Source organism: Pezoporus occidentalis, unplaced genomic scaffold (genome assembly GCF_034315485.1).
Source record: "Pezoporus occidentalis ecotype Australia unplaced genomic scaffold, CSIRO_AGI_Poc_V1 ctg277, whole genome shotgun sequence".
Classification (NCBI taxonomy): Eukaryota; Metazoa; Chordata; class Aves; order Psittaciformes; family Psittacidae; genus Pezoporus; species Pezoporus occidentalis.
The window spans coordinates 84,770-111,597 of record NW_026914686.1 but is presented as its reverse complement, the minus strand read 5'-3'; the positions used below and the strand labels follow the sequence as shown (position 1 = coordinate 111,597).

Genomic DNA, 26,828 nt, shown 5'->3' with positions numbered 1-26,828 from the left:
TGGTTTCTGTCTCATTGTGCCCCGATCTTCCTGAAGTGCCTCCAGGTGTGGCTCCCACAGCTCCCAAGAGGTGCTGCACAGGAGGAACATTTGCTCCCCCAGAACAAACCAGGAAGTTCTATTTTCACAACTCCACATCTCTTGTAAAGTGATGATCTGGAGCATCTCAAGGACAGAGGTGAGCACTGCTGGCTGTACAAAGAACCACCAGCAGAGACAAGCATCTCCATTAAACAGGGAGGATGGATGTCAAGCACTTAAAGCAAGAACTTGGTGCTCACTGCAACTGTTGATAAAGAGAATCACTGAATGGTTTGGGTTGGAAAGAAAACAAGAAGAGTGAATGCAGCTCCAAAAAGGAATAACAACATTCCAGACTTGGGCTCGCCAACACTCAGCACAAAGAGACACCTATCTGAACGCAGTTAAACCTCTGTCTTCACAAAACCAGGACCTTGGTACCCACAGTCCTGAGCTGGGAGCTGCAAAAGGCACAGGAGAAAAGCCACCCTTGCAAAGGCCTAGAGAAACCCTGGAGGCTGGGAAAAGGATGCAGAAGGGAATTAAGTTTAACCTCCACTGAACTGCACTGGATCATGTTTGCAGACATCACACTAGAACAGGTCGCTGTACATCACTAAGTCATACATAGGCTGGCCAATAAGCGCGCAAAAATCCCTCGAAAACATGAATCATACATAGAACATAACTCTAGGATGATGAGAGATGGTTTCAACATCTGTCAATGTAATAAACAGGTGCAAGAATCAACACATCCCATGGATAAGTCACACTGAATATAAATAATATTTATCTTTAGGAACTAGGAGAAAAAAGTGATATGGAAAAATCCAACATCTTTGGTGGAAATTTAAGCAAAGGCCTGCTTACACTAACAAGGATTAACAATAATGAAGAGAGTGAGATGAAAATGGAGCTGGTTAACAGAGATGTAAGGACAGAGGGTTCAGCCCTGAAGACAAACCAACCTCTTCCAAATACCCTCAGGGGAGAGCAGGAGCACAGGCAAGGTTTGCCCCTAGGCACGCTCCAAAGGCTGGGAGGGCACTGTAAGTGCAGCAATCCTGTACACACACAGAGACCCAACAGTAGTCCAAGGGCAAAGGCTGGTCTGGTCAAAGTATGGTCTGGGCAAATACAAGCAGCACTTTCCACTGCACTCCTTGTACCTCCTGCAGCATCCAGCAACCACCTGTCATTTAACAGAGTAACTAATGAAGTAGGTCTAGTTACATTTTGTTTGGGAATACTCCTACTGTGCTGTACGAGAGAACACTTCCAGGCAATGCAAAAGGGTTTGACTTCAGCCACTCCCTGTTTCAATCAGGTATTGGATTAATCTCCCCAGGGAAGTCAATTCACTGGGGATTCACATGGACAGGGTGCTGGGATGCCTTGTTTAGACTATGTTGCTCCAAAGAAAGGTTGGAGCTGCTGGAGCAAGTCCAGAGAAGGCCACGGAGCTGCTGCGAGGGCTGGAGCAGCTCTGCTCTGGAGCCAGGCTGAGAGAGCTGGGCTGGGGCAGCCTGGACAAGAGAAGGCTCCTGAAGGGGAGACCTCAGAGCAGCTCCAGTGCCTAAAGGGGCTGCAGGAAACCTGCAGAGGGGCTTTGGGCAAGGGCCTGTAGGGACAGGCCAAGGGGAATGGCTTTAACCTGCCAGAGGGGAGACCGAGATGAGCTCTTAGGCAGAAGCTCTTCCCTGTGAGGGTGCTGAGGCGCTGGCACAGGGTGCCCAGAGAAGCTGTGGCTGCCCCATCCCTGGCAGCATTCAAGGCCAGGTTGGACACAGGGGCTTGGAGCAAGCTGCTCCAGTGGAAGGTGTCCCTGTCTGTGGCAGGGGTTGGAGCTGGAGGAGCTTTAAGGTCCCTTCCAACTCTGATTATGAAAAAACACATTATATATTCATCACACTAAGGTAAAATGGCAAAATCACCATCCAAGTGTTGAATGTTTCTAAATCAATTTCTTTAGAACATTCAATACTTGGTGTATTTCCAGGATTGTGGAAAACAGTTTGCTTGGATCAAAGGAGAAATCTATTTTTACAGATTATGTGTTTTGGTTGAATCATGCCTTCAGTTCAACGAATCTGGGTTTGTTACATGTGATCTGCCATCAGACATCACAGTGTTCTTTCTGAATTAACACATGAAACAGGTTTGTATCAGTGATTTCAACTTCCTTCATTGCCTTGTTTGGGATTTTAAGCAGCTGATTATTAAGGTCTCCTCAGACATGCTGGAAAAGACACTCCACTTTCCCAACAGTTTGGCTCAACAAATCCCTCTAATTACTTCTAATAGTTTCTTTCAAGCAAGTGTCCATATTCCTCATGAGCTGCCTATGGGAATTTTGTGGATGAAGAAGAGAAGCCAAAGTCATTTGATGTGGAAAATGTAACTTTACCTCCTTTGCATGTCAGCATGGAGCGTTTCAGCAGCTTTTGATATGTGATTAGCCAGAAAACATCTGCTCCCTCTCCTGGTTCAGAGAGAGTAAGACAGCAATGGGAGGTCACCACAAATCTGCGGGTACACGTAACACCACCAAACTCCAGATACAGCCACAGCTACACAGCATATACAGATTTTATTGTCCCCTGAAACACCTGCGTCACCACAGTCTGACTGCAATAGGATATTGATGTATTTCTTTCCCTAGCCAGAAAAACTGCTAGATTTAGTAAGAGAACTGATGCTTCTGCTTTGCTTAGCCCCTGTGCAGTACTGCATTGGAAAGCTCAACACCTTGACCCACCTCACACACAATAAGAAGACTGACAAAACGAGCTGCTGTGAGCTCTCCTGCAGTACTGGTCAGCACAAATGGGTGCTCATGTGCGAGGGCACAAGATGAGGTATTACCCCATTGACAAACATAATCCTAACGCACAAGTTCTTCCCTGTGAGGGTGCTGAGGCGCTGGCACAGGGTGCCCAGAGAAGCTGTGGCTGCCCCATCCCTGGCAGTGCTCAAGGCCAGGTTGGACACAGGGGCTTGGAGCAAGCTGCTCCAGTGGAAGGTGTCCCTGCCCGTGGCAGGGGTTGGAGCTGGGTGAGCTTTAAGGTCTCTTCCAACCCAAACCAGTCTGGAACTCCATGATATAGCACCACAGATAACAATCAGGCAACACTGAGAAAGGACTAAAAATCCCTCTAGGGAAAAAAATCAGTATATATGTCTGTATTTGATGGAAGCAAAAAAGATAAAGAATGAAACAAAAATTCCATCTCAAGTGGGTGGAAAAGGCCACAAAGAAGATGAGAACAAAACTCACTGAACAGATAATAAAGTCACTTTTCAGGCTGTGGCAACAGAGCAGGTCTGTGAGGACATCCCCCACTTGTTCCCCCCCACTGGATGCAGCCAACCTCAGTCAACACTCGTGTTGTTACAGCTGGAGATGTTCAAATGTGTGAAAGCACTGGCAAGGCCCAGGCTGACTGAGCTGGGTCATCCCTGCTCCCCACACATGCACAGGAGCATGAAGCAGCACAGGTTGATCAACTCCAGTGGAACAGGTGAGTTAATGAAACCATCACAAACACAGGGCAGGACTGCTCAGAGCTGTCAAGTTAGGATTATTTGTGGGCTATAAAGCAAGGGAGGTTAACATCTGTGGTGTTATAAAAAAGGTATTCGTGGATCAGAAGCAAAGAAATGTGTGTTAGGACAATATGGGCAGTGGCTGCTAAAATTCTCCCTGAGATAGCTGTGCAGGATTGAGGCAAAAGCTTTATTGTCCATGTGCTGGGAAGAGCACTTGGTATCTGAACGGGACACAGTCTGCCCAAATCAATGTGCCTTAGTAAGAACAATGTGTGTGTATACACAGCTCCTCCCGATCTACGTCCCTCTTCAGAGGGAAAACCCAAAATTCTGTACATGAAAAGCTTTAAGAAAGGGTCAGTTCACTCTCAATAAACTCAAGGACGACTTCCCTGTGGTCAGAGGAGCTGTGGGTTTGTCAGCATAGCCCAGACTTGTTTCAAAACGGATTTAAGAACAAATAGCAACAGCTTTGGAAGAAAATGGTCTGAAGTTGGATGGAACACCTTGAGCATGTGGACACATTCGGTACTCAGCACCACGAGGCATTCTGAAAGTCTGATTGGTCTTTTAATACCTTGCTTCTAATACCTTCTGTAGGCCATCAGCTGGATCTCACCACTCAGCAATTCCTTTCAGACACGAAACCCAAAAAGCAACTGCGACCTTCTCAAACTCTTTGGGGGTAAAAATGATGCTCAGAGTTCCAAAGGAGATCAGACAGATCAGAAACTGTAAGGAGTTCTGGCAAAGCAGTGATGAGACCTTCCAAAATGCCTTTTATCTTGGAAAGGCAAGAATCAAAAGAGAAGAGCATCTGACAGGGCTCTTTTAGTCCTGGAATTCAAATAGAAAGTGCAGGTTCCAAAAGGCCCCATAAATACATTGGAAGTTGGAAGTAATTGGCTCTCCTGTGAACCAGGAAAGAGGAGCAATAAAAATCCTACACCAAAACCATCAGGAATGACAGGCAGCTGGTAAGCTCCAGATAGAAACTACGTGCATTTTATCAACCAAGAACAAGTAAGACACAATCCCTAAGTAACCCAGAAGTAAAGAGCAGACCCTTTGGGCTGCTTTATAAAGAAACAGATGTCTCAGATATATTTAACATGCAAAAGAAATAAAGACAAGAATACTTTAAGAATCTACCTCAGCCTCTCCCAGAAATAAAAGGCAAATTCCTGGACTTGGACTCCACAAAATAAGGAGGAATAAAACTAAGTAAAACAGAGTTTTGCAGCTGAATTTTACTGGGTTCTAAAGCGAATCTGAGCTCTTACGGTAGTGTAAATCAAACATGATAATGTAAGAAGGAAATAAGCCATCTGCTTGGAAAAGAAACACAGGCAACTGCAATAGGTGGAAAAACTGGATCCATTACATAGGCTTACTTCATTAACATGGTATTGGAACGAATATATTAGCAGATTGATTAGATGTGAACTGCTGAAATACATACCCAGATCAATGAATGCTCAGTAGAAGCAAGCAAACTGCAGACAAATATGAGAGGTCCCTCCTGTGCTGGGGCCCCAAGCTGGATGCAGGACTTGCATAGAACATAGAATGCAGAATTAGGGGGAAAGAAGCCTCAAAACCATAGCTGACAAGCAGCGACAGGCAGGAGTGCCTACCTGCAGGTTTTAGAGCAGCTGCTTGCCCCAACCATAGGGCTTCTGGCCACAATAATCATGCTGGAGCTTCAACCAGCAGGAACACAAGGATGGAGCAAAGCACAGTGCTTTAAATCAAACATATCCTGAGTAAGTTTAGCCAAACAGGAGTCACAAAAGGTGCATGTCTGCACCTCTCTGTAAATTAATTTAGATTAGAAAAAGAAAGGTAATATTTAAGTATACTGAGATCCCATTTCAGCTTTAGACACTGGTGTAATGGAATGGCCATTTGTGACAGAAGACAACAAAAGCCTCATCAAAATGCTACTGCAGTCATAATGTGTCCTCGAGGCACTACTGAAAAAGGCCTCGAGTGCCTTTGGGCCACAAGAGAGTTTCTGTTAAGACAAGAGATTAACTACATGCATGAGTACCCATGCACAGAGTTGTACCACATGCAGTGGGCTGCTACTAAGTCCTATGAGTTGGGAAACTACACACACACACACACACACACAGAGAGACACACAGAATTAACCACAGGAGATGACCCCACCTCATGCTGCAGTACAAGTGCCTGTATTTTAACTGGCATTCCTGCATGTAACTGTACATCTAAGTGGTATTCTTCTTTGATAAATACTGTGTGTGCTCCTGAACCACAACAGCATTAAGAGCAGCAAAGGAAAAGCACCCACCACATCAGAGTCAAAACAAATGGTAACCACAGCTCTTCAGAGGAGCTGCTCAGCACTTGCTGAAGCAGGAATAATAAGAAGGCATTTTCCTGTTACTGCTACCAGGGCTCTTTTAATCATGGAGAATTATCAAAACCACAACACCTAGGGATTGTTCATCTGACTTGGCTGACCCCGTTACTAACTGCACTACTGCAAATGAAAGGCACTGCCAAGAACACTCATTTCAAACCCAAGGTGCTCACTTGGATCCCCCCATAAAAGCCCTGCAATACCGTCAGCCCAGCAATGCAAGGCAAAATGACCAGAGTGTAGGAAATGAAGATGCAGACATGGGAATTTCATCCAAACCCACATACACTAGAGACACCCAAGTGGGCTCACACCCACCTACAGAACTTACAGTCATTCCACAGAAGGTGGATCAACAGCAGACCTGAAACCTCCAACACGTTATATTCACAACACAGAACTCAAGATCTTTAGTTTGTTCCCAGTTCCCAGGGATGGGAAAAGCCCCATGTACAAGGGTTGTTCTGGCCTCGTCTGCCTTGGCTGTTGGGGCACTCTACCCTCCAGATCACACTTCCCCATGGAGAAACAGCTTCTGGGGCAAATCAGAGCACCAAAACCATCAGGAAGCTTCATTTCCAACTTCTGACTGGCAATCTAAGTCATGCTAATAATGAAAATAGTGTTTAAAAGTCAATAAATACCCCATCTTTTTGAAGCACCCACCAATACAACCCACCCCAAATCCTATCAGTGACAGAGGTGGCCTGAAGGTAGCACTCGCTGTGTGAAAAAGTTCTAGAGAAGAGACCCTTGGATCTGCTACACACATGCCTTTATTCCAGGGGGTGGGAGGATTCCTCAGGATCCGCTCCTTTGCATACCAAGAGAGCAGGAAGGAACAGAGGATGAAGAGAAAAGGAGCCCTGAGGTTTAGGAAATGAGGAAGATGAGGTGTATCAATGCTGGGTTGTTTAGACCAGTACAGGACTCTGTCACTGCCAGTGACAGGGTCACAAACTCCTGCTGCATATGGTTAGAGAAGTAGTCTCCTTTTATATCAACTTTTAAAGCATCAAATTTGCAGCTCTCCACAACTGCAAAGCAATAAAGCAGCAAATTTCAGGCTTAGACTTCTGCATGCTACAGACATGGAAGAGTTACTCGTTTGCTTTTCCTTACTAAAGAAATACAGAATTAAATGTATTTATGTATAAAATCTAGGCAGCAGTGCACCCATCTAATGTCACGTTAGAGTTTGATAGATTGACACTAATCTGAAATATCATTTTTCAATGGAGAGAGTTTTCCATTTACACACTATTAATATAACAAACCTCATCTCCTTTCTTTATTCCCCCTTCTCTCCCCTGAAGAACACCAGACAGAACCTCTCACTGAAGCACCTGATTTCAAAGGCAGACTTGTAATAATTTAACATACAGGATAGTCATTAGGCACTAGAGAAAAGCTCTTCCATTAAACACTGTCACAGTCTTTCTCAAGACGCTCCATCTCTGTTTTGCTCCAAGACAGACGTGCAGCCACATCAAATCTCATTTCAGAACTAACATTCTTCATTCACAAAAAACAGAAACACGTCTTTGCAAAGCTCTGCAAGTACAAGATCCTTCAAACTGCATTGGGAGCTAAGCCAGAAGGAATACTGGGGACTGATAACAGAATAGCTGACAAAGACAGAGCTCTGTACAGAAACCACTCTTTCAGATGACTTGGTTCTGCACTTCGCAAAGGCGGTATCACCAAAAGACTTGTGCTTTCCTGGGCTTTAAACTGCGCATGTGATACTTTACAGTGCACGGGATACCGACTCACAAGAGGACAGAGCCATCTGCTCCTGGGTCTGCCCCAAACCTGTGCTTCATGCAGGTACCTCCCTCAGATTAACCACTCCTGCAACAAAACACTGAGGAGCTCAGAAGGAAAGGAAATCTCCTTCGCAAGAGCTGTGAATGACAACCACGACCTCAGGCTCTTTGCAAAACAGACACTTCCCCACTGCAGCAGGTACACACCAAGTACAGTAACTAATGCAAGGGAGTCAACACCCGCATGCACTGCTTGAACCTTCTGTGACAAGGATCTCCAGGATCAACCAGCACAAACAGGGCCTCTCACCAGACACCAGATTAACATTAACGAGCTCTAAGGGACCCCAGCGCTGCCACTGGGCAACCTCAGGACAAACTGAGGGCAACCTCCCCTTCCCCACATAAAAGATAGGAAGATATTAAAAGTGAGGAGGGAAATTCTGGCACTGTGAAAAACACATATTAACTTGTTTCAACATGGGAAACCAGCCCCTCTGCTCTACAGCGTTTATCACTGCTGCATCCCTGCACCTCTACTCGTGCTTCCCCATGCAATGTACGTTCACACTATTGACACAGATGCACAGGCACAAATAAACGCTGTATCCCAAAATACTCAGAATGTGCTGCCAGATGGCTTCAAAAAGAGAAATGAAAGAGCTAATTAAAAGCTCTTACGCTGCCAGCACTCCACTTTGGGAAACAAATACAAGAGTTAAATGAAAATGTTTCTAAAGCATCTCAGGATTTCTGCACTGCTTCACTATTACAACCTCTCCTAACCTCCTCCATGGATCAACCAGGCCAAGCCATAGGAACCAGGGCTGACTGTAAAGTCCTTTTCTGGGGTGGTAGAAAGAGGAAACTAACAGAAATGGTGACTAAACTTGGGCAATTTCTCCTTAATTCCATCTCTCCACATTCCTCTCTCTCCTTCCTGTTTAAAAATGTAAAACTATTTGCTGCTGCTATCACAAGTATTGCCTATGAGGAAGGTTTCACTGCCACAAGCCACCACAGTCACTGCAGAGGGAAAAAAAAGGTTTCTTTTTCATTTCCATAACTGAAATATGAGCCTCGATGTCAGTTTACTGCAGGATTATGTAGAACTATGATTTGCTTTACCTCCATCTTATCTCCCCAGTAAAACAGGTTATGGTTTCCATACAGTTTAACAGACATCTGTTTTTAAATAATGAATCACAGGACAATATTCAAATTACCTGTGATGATGTTTGAGTCTACAAGATCAACAACTGAGTATGTAGCCATTACAAAGACCAAACCACACACGAAAGGAACCTTCCAAACCCATAAATGGCACACATGCAGAAGGAGGTGACATTTACTTACCACTGGACCTGTTTTTGCGGTTTGACTTCCCTCCAGTAAGCAGCATCTTGAGACTGTTTCGAAACATGGCGATCCTGTTCCACTGCGTGTAACCCAAACACTGCGTGAAGCAAAAGAACAAGGGGTGTAAGAGAGCAACGCTCCAACTTAGGAAACATCACTGGGATGAGAGAAAGAAAGTGCTAAAAGAGATAAAACATCAGAATGATGACAAACTATTCTGCTAATGCATTTTGTAACCATAGAAATCAACATCCATGCAGAGTCTTCCATTCCATTTGCTTCTGTTCATCCAGGCCATTGCCAGGATGATTTCAGCTCTGTTAGCAGGACCTGCATCTTCTGACCAATGGTTTTATTATCCCATTAAAGTGGGAAAGACACAGCATTTAGCAAACTGCCTCCACTGTCCATTACTATTAAAACCAAACCTATCAGAATGGGTTGCACCCTCCTCATTGCTCAGAAGTCAATCTTGCCAACAGGTAGTGATGGGACAAGGGAGATGAGATGAGCTCTTAGGCAGAAGCTCTTCCCTGGGAGGGTGCTGAGGCGCTGGCACAGGGTGCCCAGAGAAGCTGTGGCTGCCCCATCCCTGGCAGTGTTCAAGGCCAGGTTGGACACAGGGGCTTGGAGCATCCTGCTCTATGGAAGGTGTCCCTGCCCGTGGCAGGGATTGGAGCTGGAGGAGCTTTAAGGCCCCTTTAAACCCAATCCAGTCTGGGATTCTGTGATTTCTATGACAAGACCCCACAGACTAGAGAACCCGCTGTCTTTAGCTCCTGGGCTAGCTGACTGTGAAAGTCTTCTCTGAGCTGAATAAATTGCCATGAGGAGGAGAAGCCACTCAAACCCAGAGTTAACTGGTGCAGAAAATAAATCAAACAAACATTATCCATGTATTTTCCTTGCTCTGTATGTCCTGGGAAAGAAAAAGCATGGTTGTGTCTCTGCTGTTGAAGATAAAAGACTGAACTGCTGGTTCACCAGACACACTGACAGCCTCTGCTGGTGGAACATCCTCTTATTAGAGTAGGTTAAGAATCAAACAGAAAGAACAAAAGCAGCTCCTAACCAGACCAAAAGAATAGTAACAACCCTTTGATCAGGACATGCAACAAACCACAAGTTTCCTTCCATTGTACACACAATAGTCCAGAGTTGCAAGGTAACACATTCATGTTACAGAAACACATTAGGATTTTCTTCCTGCACCATTAGGGTCTTCTTGGAGGATGCTCAGTAAATACAATCTTGAATTTCTTCACATTTCTCTAATATTCTGAACTATACCAACACAGCAATACCCAGTTCAAAGGAGCTTTATATGCACATTTAAAGCCACTGAAAGTCCTTTTAATATGACTTAGAGAGATACCAACATTCCAAGCAGCAGCTTAGAGCACAGATGTACAAACACCACTAAGTGTGCACAGTGACATGAACTTCAGCCTCTCCTGCCTCTCAGCAGTTAGCATTCACTTGTTAGATTCCTCAAACAGCTTTTGGGGTATGTTTGTCTACACACATGAATGTACGAATGCAGTATCAAACAGAAAACACAGTACAGCACCAGTGTTTCCTTTCCATCTATGCATCACTTGAGTATCATCCAGCCCTTGTGCAATGACTTCAAAGCACCACCAGCCAGTATTTCGGCTTATTCCCAGGGCTCCTAAACACAGTTCAGGCCCTTCTTCGAAGCAACCTACTGTTACATGACTACAAAACAGATTTCCATCTGGGCACAAACACAATTGTCTTCAATTTCAATTCTGTTTATTTAATTCCTTTAGACGGCTGTTATGTTCCAGCTCACAACATAGAAAGAAAACTTGAGGGTTTGCATATCCTTCCTCTCCCACAGTCTGTTATTAATAAACTACTTCACACACAACACCCTTTGCAACCTCCGAAGAAGAAATATGAAGTAGACCTTACAAGTAAAGAGGAGGCAACAGAACTCAAAGTGTTATTTCCTTGAAACATGATAATATTATAATCCCCCCAACATCCCACTAATCCAAGTGTATTTATCTAGGCTTTGAGCAAGACAACAAGCAGGCAGTAAACAACTCCTGCTTCTATCTGGAGAGCTGCCTGAATCTGAACGTGACTCTTCCTCCTCTTCAGTACTGAGCATTACACTGATAACATCCTGCGTACACCTGACTGAGGGATTTACTTAAGAAAAAGCAGACTCAAGTGGCTCTTCATAAAATCCCAGGCTGGTTCAGGTTAAAGGGACCTTAAAGCTCACCCAGTTCCAACCTCCTGGCTGGAACTGGAATACTCTCCAGGTATCCATCTGGAGTTCCATCCAAGACTGGAAGGACAATCAACCACAATGAAATCTTCCTCAGAATCAAACTCTTATGGTAGCAGTGGACAGCCCAGAACCTCAAAGTTCCCATGAATTAAGCAAGGAGGTTTAAGGACTATCCCCACACCAGCTTGCACTGACAAGAGGACAGTGTGGAGCCGTGCCATCAGTGCTCAGGTATAACCTAATTAAACCTAATGCTGAAGAAGCCAACTGCACTGAGCCTGAACAGTACCACAGGTGAGGACAAGAGTTTGCTAATGATGTTCACCTCTAGCTTTCTCATGGCAAACTGCTCCAGAAAGTGCTGTGCTGCTACTGGGATTAAGTCTCTGCATAGGGCATATCCAGGGCATCCAGGAATTTGCTCCAAAGAACCACAAGTAGAGAATAAATTGATGCCTTGCATTCAGAGCCTGAGTTACGAGCCCTGGGATGTCTCAAGGACTAATGCGTATTTGCAGAGCTCACCTGGAAGCCTCAGAGGATGGTTAGAGCTTTAGTGACCTGCACCAGCGGGAGATGGAAAGAAAGGCCTTTTAGTAATAAGCCTAATTTAGCCTCAGCTCCTGACGTGGTTTCTCATTGCACCTTCCAGACAAGGTTGTAGTACTCTAAGCATAAGCGCTCACTAAATTTATACCCTGCTTAGTTAAGGTTTTCACTAAAGAGAGTGGCAGAAGCAGCAGGTCACCAAAAGCAACTGTTCTTTTCCTTTCGCATGCACCACCACAGTGTCCTGTCATTTGGTCACAGCTCCTCCTCTGTTTAGCTACTGCTCAGCCAGAAATAATGTTTAAGAATAATTAAAGATTCTGTTGGTCGTATCAGTTCATGGAATTAGAAGGATTAAATGGCAAATGGCATTATACTATTAGGAGGAGCTGGATCAGGCTTTTTTCATACCCCCAGTGAACTCCAGGTTAATTCTCTCCTCCAGCCTCACAAGCAGCTGTGTCAGCAGAAGCCGAAGGTGCAGGGTGCCGATGGGGATCCTTCACACTCCTATCGCTATGCTCTGCTTCCAGCAGCAAACTGGGCAACCAAGAGCTACCAGACTTGGTTATTTAGCTTGCTATCTGTAACTTTACCAAATCTAATGAAGACATTATGCAAGCAAAGGTCTCCAAACAGTATCAATAGGTAGGTAAAAGGTACTACCTCTATGAACTCTGCTTTAGAGCATCAACGGCACTTCACCAAAGTAGCCTGTTTTAATAAACAGCTCAGGAATCTCCTGGTTTATGTACAGACAGACTCTGCCACATGTTTTATCTTCTAACAAAGGTAGGTTTCAATGCAACGCACACACAAAAACAGTCTCTGGAGCAGGAGAAAGCAGTAGTACCAATGTAATGAGAGAAATCAAGAGACAGACTGAATGCTGCAGCCTTCCACAGATGCTAAGCTGGAACAAGTCTGCAATCTCCCATTAAATTCTCCTAGATGACTAAGGCCTATTTCTTTGCTTAAAATTGAGACAGTTTGTAGACAGGGTGTGAGAACTAGTTCACATTTTAGGCAGCTACACATTATGACAGTCCACAGAAGCCATTTCTGCTTCTTTTTAGAGACCTCCCAGGGAAAGCCAGTCTGTTTCAGAATCAAAGCAAACTATTTTTGCCCCATATACCAGCACTAGAACAGGCAGATCCCACTATTTTCCTCTTCTATGATCACTTCACTAAAAATCATTTTTTATTTCAAGCTCATTAGGAAAGCTAAGCTCCTTTGTGAGAAAGTGTTTGATGCCCAGTGAGATGGACAAACATTACTTGGCCACTGCTGGCAAGTTTTGTGCAAGTTGGGAGCTATTAAATGTGTATTTTCAGAGTAGAACTTTATGGTTTTTCCAGTAATGAAAAGTTATTAACTATGAAAGTATTAAGGGAATGCAAACTAAGTCACATATACAATGCTTCCCTCGACCTGCTGGCCACGCTCCTTTTGATGCAGCCTAGCATCAAAAGAAGTTTGATGCTCTCAATGGCTGCTTTCTGCTGTCAATATACATTTCCCAATGGGAATCACCACCTCAGTGATAAAACACTTCTAAAAGTCAGGAAAGCTTAAAAGTGTAAATCTTACAGCATCAGCATCGCAGCACCATACAATGCTTTGCCAAACTGCCAACGGGAGCATTATAGTATTGTTTAGCAGCACAGTCCCCCCAGATGTGAACACTGAAACAGGAGAGAAGGCTCTGAAGAGGCCTCAGAGCAGATTTCAGTGCCTAAAGGTGCTACAAGAAACCTGGAGAGGGGCTTTGGGCAAGGGCCTGTAGGGACAGGCCAAGGGGAATGGCTTTAACCTGCCAGAGGGGAGACTGAGATGAGCTCTGAGGCAGAAGCTCTTCCCTGTGAGGGTGCTGAGGCGCTGGCACAGGGTGCCCAGAGAAGCTGCGGCTGCCCCATCCCTGGCAGTGTTCAAGGCCAGGTTGGACACAGGGGCTTGGAGCAAGCTGCTCCAGTGGAAGGTGTCCCTGCCTGTGGCAGGGGTTGGAACTGGATGAGCTTTAAGGTCCCTTTGACCCAAACCTCTCTGTGGCTCTATGAAACCACATTTGCTCACCCAGGGCAGAAGGCAAGTGGACATTCTTAGATAATGTCTACCAGAATTAGATTAACGATGAAACAAAGCTTTGTGGAGCACCAAGTCAACAGATGAACCTCACAACACTGTAAAAACCATCTCATTAGATAAGCCTTAATTCCTGTACTTTTACTGCTGACAAATACCATGACAATATTCTGTATTGACAAGAAGGAAAATGGTTAGTCCATATCTCACTGTTTATTCCTTTATAGGTCTGCTTCTATCTCAGAGGATCCCGAGGCATCACATTTCTTCAATACATCTTCCCTTAATTCCCAATAGAAACGATGGAAAGAAGATCTGTTAAGAAAGTAGTTCCTTACTTGTTTTTCTGACAGAAAATAAAGGCAAAACTTGTTACTTATAAAATATCCTATCTTTAAAGTTGCTGGTAGCACCAGATTACCTCTTTTCATGAGGGAAGCTGAACTCACTACATTAGAAACTCAAAAGTGTGGATATGAAATACAGTATATTGAGACTAAGACACTGAGAAAGGTACATTTCCTACTATTAGTTTTCAGGATTTAATAACACATAAAGACTAAATTAACATTTAGTGAACAAAGAAATACCCAACCTTTTATGAACTAGCGAACTGTTTTCAAAGAGCCTTCAAACTTCAGACAGAACAGGTAACAAGGACTGGTTTAAAGTTAGTGACATTTCTAAAGGTAATTAGCACAAGATGAAAGAAAGAAAGGAAGACCCCACCCCCCCGAGTTTTGCTTTCAGGCATTTACTCCATGTATAACATCCATTGTACACAGAGATCTGCTCACATTCCCCTGTGACAGCTGCTGGCTGGATCTTCCCATGCTTCCCAAAGAAATGATTCAGTTTCACCTTCACTCTTAAATTGCCTTGCTATCCAAGAGGATGCTTTGAGAGACAACCTCCTGATGAAGAGCAGTAGCCCAGAAGAACACGGTGAAGCCGCACTCCGTGCCACACGTCACTGTCACTCTATGGCAGAAGCACCACAAAGTTCCTGCATTAAGCTCTGCCTCAACTAACATCCTGATTCACAATAGGGGTGTGAATAACTGGTTAGAGCAACCCTGAGGTCAAGGGAAACGTGCTTATGAGCTTGGTCCATGCATTTAAAAACACAGAAAGAGAATTCAGAGATTAGATATTTCCAGGAACTTTAAGAATGAAAAAAGCTTTACTGTAATCCAGAAAACATGCCAAGAAGGTCCAGGATTACTGGGAAAAAGGAAAACAAAAGAGGAATTAAGGACTGAACCCTACCAGTTACAGCTTCTGAAGCAATTAAGAGCCTATTAGACAGTTCTCTAGACTAATAGGCTTTACAACAACTGTATGTGAACACAAGTTAACCATTTCCTGCTCCCTCACAGAAGCCTGAACATTAACCATTATGATGGGGGGACTTCAGATGAAGATCTGCCTGATGTCATCAAAACTGAGATCTCTTGACTACCTATACATATCCTCCAGATCCTACACCACAACTCCAGAGCCCCTGGAACTTGTTCTCTCCCCTTTCCTCCTGTTAGCAGTGAAATCTGCCCCTACTGTCTTTTCTTCTCCAGCCATCCTTGATGGAGATACATCAAAACAAATACTAACAATAACACCATTCACACCAGATAAATGTGCAGCAGCTCAACGTGCCCAGAGAAGCTGTGGCTGCTCCATCCCTGGCAGTGCTCAAGGCCAGGCTGGACACAGGGGCTTGGAGCAAGCTGCTGTAGTGGAAGATGTCCCTGCCCATGGCAGGCGGCTGGACCCGGATGAGCTTTAAAGTCCCGTCCAACAGAAACCATTCCACGATTCTATGACATCGTCTCACAAGGAAGCAGGAAGTCAGCTTCAATCTCTGCTTTTCTTTTAGCAAAATAAAGCAGCCTATAGTACTACAGTTAAAAGAAATTCTGAGATTGTAACACGGTCATATTCCCATGCGCATGGAGTTTCCAACAACTGCCCTAAGGTGCATGTGGCCAGATACACATCTTGATGGGCCTGTGCTGTTTATGTACACAGGTAACTTTTAGTGAACTCTTATACAGTTAGAGCCTAAGAAGAATGAGACAAGTGCAATGGTCCTAACTCCGGGCTGGGGAAATCCCAAGCACAGAAACAGGGTGGGCAGAGACTGGATCAAGAGCAGGAGAAGGAACTGGGGGTGCTGAGTGACAAATTTGCCCAACAATACTTTTCATGTAAGTGTTGGGATTTAACAGAAGAAAAACTAAACAGCTTTTGAGAATGAGATCAGAAACACTACTAAAAGAACATGACCACTTATCAGAATCAAGTCAGAAGTCAGAATCAGTTCTCTCTCGAACAGGAAAATGTGGCGACCTTGAAATTAAGGAAACTTAATTTTGAACACGGCTTCATCATTTTGCATAACCTGGTTTCTAATTCTAGAGTAATGATACAGCCTGAATTCATAAGGGACACTTCCATTCTCCATATACAATGTCACTCCTACTGCCTCTGAGAGAAATGAGAACTGAAGTTAGGAATACCATCACCTCACTTTCCTCAACTCATCTTCAGTGCTTTTAGTGGCTCCTGTGTTGCCCATAATAGCTGAAATCACTGGTTTGGTTTTAAATATTGATAGCAGCTGCCTCCACCTGCAACCATCTGAACTAAGTATTTAGAGTTGAAAGGAAATGTGGCACTGTTCTGCAGGAGACAAGCCTAGTTAAACTGCATGTAGTTAGCCTACTGATGCCTTGGAAGACATCATAGGGCACTTCCTACAGCTTGGAATCAACAAGCCCTGCTCTGCCAGACCCAACAGCCACAGAATCATTAGGGTTGAAGGGACCCCTGGAGATCATCCAGTCCAACCCCTGCCAAGGCAGGGCCACCCAGAGCAGGGCACACAGGAACGTGTTCATGGTGGGTTTCAGTGTCTCCAGAGAGGGAAACTCCACAGCCCCCCTGGACAGCCTGTGCCAGGGCTCTGCCCCCTCAATGGAAAGAAGTTCTTCCTCATGCTGAGGTGAAACTTGCTGTGGTTTAGTTTATGGCCACTGCTCCTTGTCCTGTTGCTGGGCACCACTGGAAAGAGTCTGGCACCATCCTCCTGGTTCCTCCTCTGAGCTGTTGATCTCCATTGATGGGGTCCCCTCTCAGTCTGCTCTTCTCTAACCAGGCCCAGCTCCAGCAATCTCTGCTCTAAACCCCTGAGCATCCTTGTGGCCTCTGCTGGACCATCTCCAGCAGCTCCTTGTCTTTCTTGTGCTGAGCAGCCCAGCAACGGACACAGGACCACCAGGGTCAAGCAGAGGGGGAGGAATCACCTCCCTTGACCTGCTGCACCACAGGATCCTCTTGGTCCCTCCTGGCTGCTTCTACCCCAAACCCCAGAAGACTGAAGCTCATCAGAAACCACCTGCATTCCAACATTCAGCTGTGCCATGGAGCACCCAAAAAGCCAACACTTAAAACACCAGCTACATGCAGCATGTTCTATGTGAGCCTCCACTCAATGTGGAGTTAATTCTGAAGATCCAGCAGTACAACAAAGTGAAAATGAAAAAGTAGGCAATATATAATGTGGCAGCACTTTACTACTTTGAGACAGAGGAAACTTGAATTCTTTCCTTAGCTTTCAAATGATCAAAAATACATATTAAAATACAGACCTAATTAAAGAGCTGCTCTAAGCCTGTTCTGCAAAGCTCAAGTCTGAAGAATATTCAGTGTTGGAACTGAAGTTCAAACCATTGGCAAGCCAGGGAGGTTTACACAGAACACAGGAGACTTTGCAGTAGGAAAAAACAAGCAATGATCAAACACAAATAGGTGAAAGCTGTTACACCTTCTTCTCTAAGTACACAACGAAGCAGCTTGAAAACTGGCAAACCAACATAGGAAGACAGGGTCCAATGCTCCATGTACCAATTCCAGGGGATCACAGATTAACCAAGAAACAGAGGACAACTGCAGTTGTATTTAAACAGCTATATAAATACTTCAAAGAAAGACTGGAGCACAGAGAAGAATTTCTCCTACCTTGGTATCTTTAGACGAGGGAAATCTCTAGTAAGAAGTGTCTTCCTCCATTCACTGGAAGTCCTGAAACACAAAACCAACAGAAATCAGCAGCATCTTCTCAGCCCTGCGCTGTCCCCGATGCTCTCTCGCTTTGCACACATCCCAGGAATAAACCCACAACTCTTCCACACTATTCCTGTATAAGCTGTCAGTCCCTGCTCTTGACCATCACAATCAAAACATTATTGCTCCTGCTTTTAGATCTCCGTTAATGAATGCTCATTTCAGTCACCTGGCTCTTCCTCCTCACCACTTTGCAAATGGGAGAGGAGAAAAAGAAGGTAACACTTGGATACACATCACGTAACACATTACTGAAGAAGTAATTTGTCACTTCCAAGTATTTCCCTTCAACCTAGCCAGCTCTCCTGCTAAAACCCTGCAACCTTCCCTCTAGGGTTTTCTTTTAAACTCAATCCTCAGATAAACACAACCCCCATAAGGGCTTCTACACTAACTCAAGGGTTCGGTACTCAGCCCTCTGCTCTCATCACGTACTTACAAGTTCATCAACAAAAAGCCAAGAGGAATGTATCTTGCTACTCACTGGGAAAGACCAGAGCACATACTTTCGCACCAGCATGTATGTTACTTGTGCTGAGAATACTGCATTACAGGCTCTACCAGCCTAGAAATCTCATTTGAGAAGCAGCAAGCAGAAGGAAGCACAGACACATCTCATCTGTCATCAAACAAACATCAAAAGTAACCTGAGGCTGCTTTAAATTCACCAGTTTAAAGCAAAGGAGAAGAACGTTCAACCACCTCAGCAGGGCTTTTTCATTCTGCTACAAGCAGACACTGAAAAGCACTTGACAGCTTCACTTATAATTCCCAGTGCTCTCCAGAACCTTAACAGAAACTTCCCAGATGGTCTTAGATGAATAATTTTGTATATAAAACTGTACAACATTCCATAAATTCATGAAGCGACCCCATCTCATTTCTCAGGGTTGCTAATGAACTCCCTCCTTTCCATTTTCCACTTGTCAGGAAGAACAACTGTGGAGCCGTAACCAGCATGTGATGCTCATCATCACCGCAGCTGCTTTGGCCATCAGGCCAGGAAGATGTGCCAATCTCACGTGCAGCTCCGATCCCACTGCACGGACTCCTGCCTCAGCCCGGAGGATGGGTGCAGCCCTGGGTACCTGAGCTCTGCCAGAGTCACCTTCAGCTCCCCCACAGCTCCCCCACTGCAGGATGGTGCCCCTTCTTCAGACTCCCTTGCTGGGTGATGCAAACTTCTGCTTCCTCTCTGAAGCGCACAACGCCTGAGCGCATTTTTATTACTTATTATTATTACGTATTTTTATGTGTTTTATTACTTAACAAAAGACATTACTATATTCCTTAGATCCTAAGGACGCAGAAAAAGGAAGGATCTTAAAACATTTATCTGGCATTCCCCACAATTGCTCTCCCAGAGAAGCTGTGGCTGCCCCACCCCTGGCAGTGTTCAAGGCCAGGTTGGACACAGGGGCTTGGAGCAAGCTGCTCTAGTGGAAGGTGTCCCTGCCCGTGGCAGGGGCTTGGAACTGGATGAGCTTTAAGGTCCCTTCCAACCCAAACCATTCCATAGCCAAAACCTGAACATGACACCCCGTGAGAGAGTAGGACATGGCTTATGTGGTTTAAGCTGCAGAGGAGTGCTGCCTAGCCCTAATTTGCTCAATAAACTTCCCATCTGCATTCAGGGAGCACATCTGATAAGTACGTTCTGCATTGAGCTTTTAAACAGCAGAGCTTTCATCTACTCCTATTATTACATTAGAAATCTGTATGTGAATGCAGAAGATATTAGCGGGTTGTCAATAAAAACTGAATGTCATTAAAGGGCTTTTCTTCCTTAAATGCCTTTCACCCTCTAATTATATTTGTGAATTCCACTATTTAACTGTATCAAAGTTATAAAATCTGACATGTTGTAGCACAACAAATATATTTAGACCCCAATATACAAACAGTTTGAGGGGAGGGGCAATCAGGTTTAGAACTATCCCCTCTTGATTCAATACATCCATCGCAACTATGGTGTGCTCCCATCAGACACAAGAGACATTCAGGACTTCTCCAGGTATTCCAAGAGTTTAGGATTTTAAAATCTCTGTCCTGTGGTATGGCTGCAAGTCACAATATATTTAATTTATTCTATTTTCTTATATCAGCACAGGTTTTCCAAGCCAGTTCTCTTGGAATTGGCAGAAAGGTGACAGTCCTACTTCTTTACTCTTACTTTGCTCAGCCTAGAGAAAAGGTGGCCCAAGGGACACCTTGTCACCATGATCTGGTATTTAAAGGGTGGTTACAAAGAAATGGAGATTCCCTTTGCGCAAGGAGTCACCCGGAAAAGACAACGGATGATGGGCGCAAGTTTCTCCTGGGGGAATTCGAACTGGACACAAGAGGCACATTTTTCCCAATGAGAACAACCAACCACTGGAACCATCTCCCCAGGGAAGTGGTGGATTCCCCAACACTGTTAAGATTCACTGAGACAGAGAGCTGGGCCATCTACTCTAGGTCATGCTTTGCCTGGGAAGGTTGGACCAGATGATCCTTGAGGTCCCTTCCAACCTGGGATTCTGTGATCTCCAAAACCAATACAAACAACTGACTGTTTCCTCCTCCCAGGCACAAGGTGCAGTATCGGTAACTCAGCACAAACCATCACTGAACAACTGTCTGGCACAGTCCCACCAGCTGCAGGAAGTGGTTCAGCCTTCATATTCTGCCCTGGCCTTTGGCCATCAGTGAAGAAGTCACTTAATGTCAATTGGGATTTCTGCCCATAAAAGCTAGCTAGAAATAGCCAGCAATGACTTTCAGCTGCCATCCAAGTCCGCACTTTAAAACATGGAATACTCCAATATTCCCAAGTTCCACAATGTCTATATACATATATACACACATATATGTATGGATGCACGTAAAAGGAATGGGTGTCAGCAGAATCATGTAATTTACATCAGTAACAACACAAACAAGGAACACCGAGACCTCGCAAAGCCCTTTTGTGACACAAACCAGATAAAAATGCACCCATAGCACTCACTGACATTGAACCCAAGTGTTCATTTCTTTTCCTTTGAACAGTCGCCAGCCCACAGCAATATCAATTCAACTACACATCTCCTATACTGTGTTTACTGTTCCAGCGCATCCATCACTTCATTCAACTTCATCCAGTACCACAGAAATCAACGACTTGAAGTAGTTTTTGATAAGCCTCTGTATTTGGGACCTTTTCACTGATCCAGACAATTTCTGAATGAAGATGTTGTGGCCAAAAGCTGCTTCAACCCGGGTGAATGAAAGGACATGATGTAATTTCCAAAACAAGAAAACAAAGGAATGCTATTAAAAAGTACAAGTGAGTAATAATGTCACAAAGCCAAGTAAAGAGAGTGAGGAAGTCCAAGAATTAAGGGTTAGCATGCTCAGCAAAGAAGCTCAGGCACAAAGCACCCATGTGCAGACCGGCAGTCCCAAATCATTTCTTGGTTATACCTGTGCAGGTAACAGCTATACTGAGTTCTTCCACAAATGAACACATCAGAAAACACCAACGTATAAACCAGCTGCCCAAAAGAAGGGCTCCTACTTAATGTAGGAATTACTGGAACAGGCAGGAGGAATAGCTCATAGAAACCCACAATACTGTCAACGCTTTGGTGAGAGAATTAAGCACCCTCCTGTTGTTCTAACCTAGAAGAGCAGGACCCACAAAAGGAACAAGTACTCTCAGGTATAGCAAAGCAGGTTCCAGCTGCACTGGTTTCCTCTCAAGCTAAAACCCATGACAGAAAGAAGACTTAAAGCTTTCAGATGTAAGAAACAAAACAGAAAACCTGCCTTCCATAGCGACTCCAGCTGTAAAGAGGTATAGGACGGAATGACACCAGGATGTCTGATTTCACAGGAACAAGTCTGAGGAGTCTCCTGAGATGAGGACCACCCATTCAGTATTTGGAAAGACATTTAACAGCAGCATGGAGCAAACTTCCAATTAACAGGATGAAATAGAAGACTCATTTGCCATTCATCTTAGAGCAAACAAAGCCATCTTTTTCCCTTCCTAATCTAAGCAAGCAGATGTTGCATTTCAGGAGGTAAAAGTCCACAGCAATCTTACACAGCTAAATGAATGCAAAGCTTTTCCCCTAAACATAGTATAGGTCATGTATCCCCTGATCCCAACAGTTTCATTGTATTTTCCTAGAGAAATTAACTACTTACTCAGACTTTTATCAACAGAACATTAACACAGAGACATTAAACACAATGACCATCTGCCTTTGAAAACCATATACTCCACCAATGATCCGAACATGCTGCTCAACCAGTCCTACTGGAAAGGAAAAGCTCTGCAATGGTCTCATGAATAGGGATTTCCATCTTTAACTGAGGTTATTTTTCTCGTTTTGGCTGTCAGTCGCACCAGCTGGTATTCATCTGATAAACTGAGGGAGCTTGGACGCTATTCTAAAACCAAATCGAATCACAGTTGAAATTCTTTGCACATATATCCACGTTGGAAACAAAATATATACTGTTGAGAAGCCTTGGTTCCCATTCTAACTCAGAAATTCATCTGTAAGCACAACGTGTGTTTCAGTGATGCCTCACACATAACAAATCAACAAGCAGGAAAACAGCAATAGCCTTGAAATTCCAGTAATGTAAATGCGACTGACCTGACTGTATTAGGGACTAAGCTGAAAAACAAGGCTCATGTTTCCATCCTGCTCAGGAGTTTGTCTTCTCAACTTTTTAATCTCTAATTAAAAGTGAGATTTGAATCATATGTTACCAGCCATAATTGCTGTCCCCCAGAGTTCATTACACAGGCACGTATACATTGAAAAATCAAACTCCAAGCATACAACGTAACACTTCAGTCCATAATTAGACAGGTCTTGGCTGATTTTCAGCATTATTAAGCAAGCATCCACTCCACCATATTCTAAGTTGGCAACAGTTTCTTCATGAGCATCACTCTAAATAACTATGGGAAAGCATCCAGACATCAATGGAATTATAAAGAGAAGAAGCAGAAAGTTATCTGTGCTTTAAACTGGGTTTTTTTCTGCTCACCCCATGTGCCTTAAAACAAACCAACCACCACCAATCCCAAAACTATCACATCACCCTGTGTGTTAAATATAGGTGACATTTACATCCTAACAGCTTGGACTCCTGGGTTTATATGAAAATTTGAAGAGTCCATTTGATTTCCTGCTTAACTAAGAAATCATTCCAATGGAGTATCCCTTTTTTTTAGCATCTTAATGAAGTTGATCAGAATTTACAACCTTACCCACTAGCACAGTGATGTGGGGGGCAGGAGCTGTTGTTGTTGTCCTGTTCCAATGCCCAGTGCTAGAAAGCCCTCACCTTTCTCATGCCTCCAGACACTGATTACCATAACACATTTAACAACACTCCATACAACCTGTTTGTTCACCTCTGCTCTATCTACACATTGGTCGTTATTTATTAACCAGTTGGTTTGGGTCCTGCACTCATCCACATGCCAATGTGAGCATAAAATGATGGGTTAAGCATGCACCATGAACTATATTTTCCTTCCAGAGTAATTTAAGTTTAGGAAACTTATTGCACTTATCTGACATTTTAACAGATGCTACCAAATAAGTACAAGAGGAGACTTAATGGCCCATAGATACCCTGACACTGAAGAGACATCCAACACGACAGTCATTTTGAACATTCCAAGCCTATTCCAATCCTTCCAACACTGCTGAAAGCTGGGCCAGGGATTTCAACACTGCTCAACCATAGGCAGCCTAACAAATCTAAAGATCAAATGACTAAAATGCAAGAGTGTTATTTACAGCACAGCTTCACTCCAAGGATCGCATTTACACTCCTGTGCCCACTTTCCCCCATCATTACTAATGCTGCTTCAGTCACAATGGGCAAAAGCAGCCCAAGAGGCAGTGAGGACCAGGCAGCTCCTTCTGGAGACGGGTGCTGGGTGGACTTGAGAAGGTTCCTCCCTCCTCCTGCTCTCTTTTGGGTTTAATTCCTACTCTAGCAGGAGAATATCTTTTGTGGCTCCTAACCTAAGGAGGCACCCTGAATAGCTGCTACCATGCTGCTTTATCTCACAAAACTCCTGGATGTCAAGGATGTAAGATAACCACTCCAAAGCCTCCTTACCCAGTTTCTACTGAACAAACCAATTGCAAAGGCAGACAGTCAAAACCCTTTCTCTGCTCCTTCAGAAGAAGGAAACCAGAACTCAAGCCCTGGGAAGAAGATTTGGGTTTCTTGTTTTCCTTTTGCACCCCCCCCGCAGATGTGGCTGTACTGGCGCTGGGTGACCTCCTTAGAGCTCCACCATTCAGCACATAAAGCTACCAGAGATGAACAAGACAATGCTTTCACCCTAATGCATGAATATGATCACACTGACAAATTGTCTGTGACCTCTTGTGCGGTGAGCAAGTGACATGAAACACAGCAGTCAGGAAACGGGGGGGAATCTAAGCAGTCAAAGCCATTAAATGAGGCATTTGGATTGGGCTTTTTTTAACAACACTATTACAAGAAGCTTGAATATTTTATTTGAGTTCATTTAGGTTTCAATTGCCAGCAGACAGAATTATCTATAGCTGAATGAAACAAAAGTAGTATCTCAATGAGAGTTTTCTTAGGGAAAAGTGTGTGTCCCTATAAAACGACAATCCTCAAACACATTGTATAGTCACATTTGTTTTTCACACCTCTCCTGTATCTGGTACAGTCAATAATACTACGGTTTAACACAAAAAACTTGAGCTTTGGGTTGAAACAGAAGAGAGAATACTGAAAGAAAGAAGAAACATGAAATACAAAAGATTTTTCATGTGGGAAGCAACACATGCATTTAAAAGAACAGCCTTTTGGGGGCTATTAACTTAATCTGCTAACATTACAGATGGTATCTCAGAACCTGAGTGAAATACAGCAATGAAAAAAGGATTCAAGTGATATGTTTCACTTGGCTTTCATTTTTTGGTAGCCGGCTATCTATATTCCATGCAGGAAAGTGTGACTTCCCAAAAGTGCTTATTCTGCTTTAAGTCACCTTCCAACAAGGGAACAAATATATATGAATAAGTAGTTGAAGGAAAGGGTGTATTTATATGCCTTTTATCTTTTATGAAGTATAAAAGTGATACTTAAAATAAGCCTGACTAGTTAAGACAATGTGTTTGAACTACGAGCAGTTATAAATGAAGCCATTGTACGAACACACTTGAAATTACAGCATAGAGCAGGCTTCAAAGGCATTCAGTGTTCTACATCTGAGCTTGCTTCAGACTCTTCTGGTAAGCCAACAACCCTGAGGTTTCCAATTTCATCCTGCAACGGGCAGTGAAAATGTAGATATGAAGATTTACAGTGAAGAACTGCACTTCCTCAGCTTTATGCAAGTGAGGGCTGGAAACCCAGTGAGGTATTTGTAACTGGAGAAAGCAGCTAACCTGAAACCAAACTGTTATGGGCCCATAAAGAAGTCATGCTTCCCCTATGGAGACAGGGTGAGAGCTGGGCTTGTTCAGCCTGGAGAAGAGAAGGCTCCTTAAGGGGAGACCTTAGAGCTGCTCCAGTGCCTAAAGGGGCTGTAAGAGACCTGGAGAGGGGCTCTGGACAAGGGCCTGTAGGGACAGGCCAAGGGTTGGAACTGGATGAGCTTTAAGGTGTCTTCTTGTGCCAGTGCCTCAGCACCCTCACAGGGAAGAGCTTCTGCCTAAGAGCTCATCTCAGTCTCCCCTCTGGCAGGTTAAAGCCATTCCCCTTGGCCTGTCCAAAGCCCCTCTTCCAGGTTTCTTATAGGTCCCCTTAAGGTATTGAAAAGCTGCATTAAGGTCTCTCTGGAGCCTTTCTTTTGTCTTAGCCTTAAAAAGCAGCATATTCTCACCCTCACTGCAGCACAACAAAGCCAAAGTCTCTGCTTCACTTTTGTTAAACACTGGAACGTCCATTAAGAAACAATGGTCCAAAATCTCCTCAGGCATGTTTAGGAAGAAAACATTTCTGACATCAAGATGGGTTACAGAAAACACAGTAATCCCTCCTGTTCTATTACCATCAGAAAGCCTTTTTTCTGTAATTAGTCTGAAAAAGGACAAATAGTTTAACATTCACAGCGTTGGAGCTAGACTGGAGTATCTTACATCAAAACTGGGTATGGGTATCCCATTTTCCAAACTTCACTGCTTTTATAGCAAAACAATGCAAACAAAACTGCAGAAACAACTTCAGAACAGTCTTAGCACATGTCCATAAAGGGCATTATTTCCCCAACTACCACAGAAAGCACAAGCTTTGTTGTGTAAACACGCAGAAGGAAAGTGAAGGAGGAAGAACTCTGCTCTTGGCTTTGGGAGACTTGTTCTTACAGCAACAGTCATAATCCCTGTTATGGGCTACGTTCACTTCACACTTTAGTCCTTAAGGATCACAAGACCCATTGAACAAATCCTTCATTAACCCACAAGTGAAGTAACTCTGGCTTGGAAACACCTCCCAGGAATGAAGCCAAGTCAAGAAGATGGACACGTACACTAAAGCACTGGAGGAAACTTATTTTCAGCCCTGATTTAAAGGGCACATTACAAATGAGGATTTCAGAGTCTGCAGCAGTGTTCTGAGAGATACACATGGGATTTGCCTACATTTCACTTGAAAGTTGAGTTTTCTCTTCTGCAAATGACTGTTTTTATAAATCAACTCTTTTCATAAATCAACTCTTTCCCCTGCTGGA

The 26,828-nt window shown here is 43.9% G+C and overlaps 1 protein-coding gene across 10 annotated transcripts in view; it reads right to left on the bottom strand.

The window, feature by feature from the left end:
• Window positions 1–26,828, bottom strand: part of TANC2 (tetratricopeptide repeat, ankyrin repeat and coiled-coil containing 2) — a 218,872-nt gene that overhangs the window by 170,602 nt on the left and 21,442 nt on the right. For all 10 annotated transcript variants that reach the window (XM_062625109.1, XM_062625112.1, XM_062625115.1 and 7 more), the window contains exons 2-3: window positions 18,008–18,070; window positions 9,085–9,184 (exon numbers count right to left, since the gene is read on the bottom strand). In XM_062625109.1, coding sequence (XP_062481093.1) covers window positions 9,085–9,151 — 67 coding nt within the window. In that variant the 5' untranslated portion in view covers window positions 9,152–9,184; window positions 18,008–18,070. The remainder of the gene's footprint in view (window positions 1–9,084; window positions 9,185–18,007; window positions 18,071–26,828) is intronic.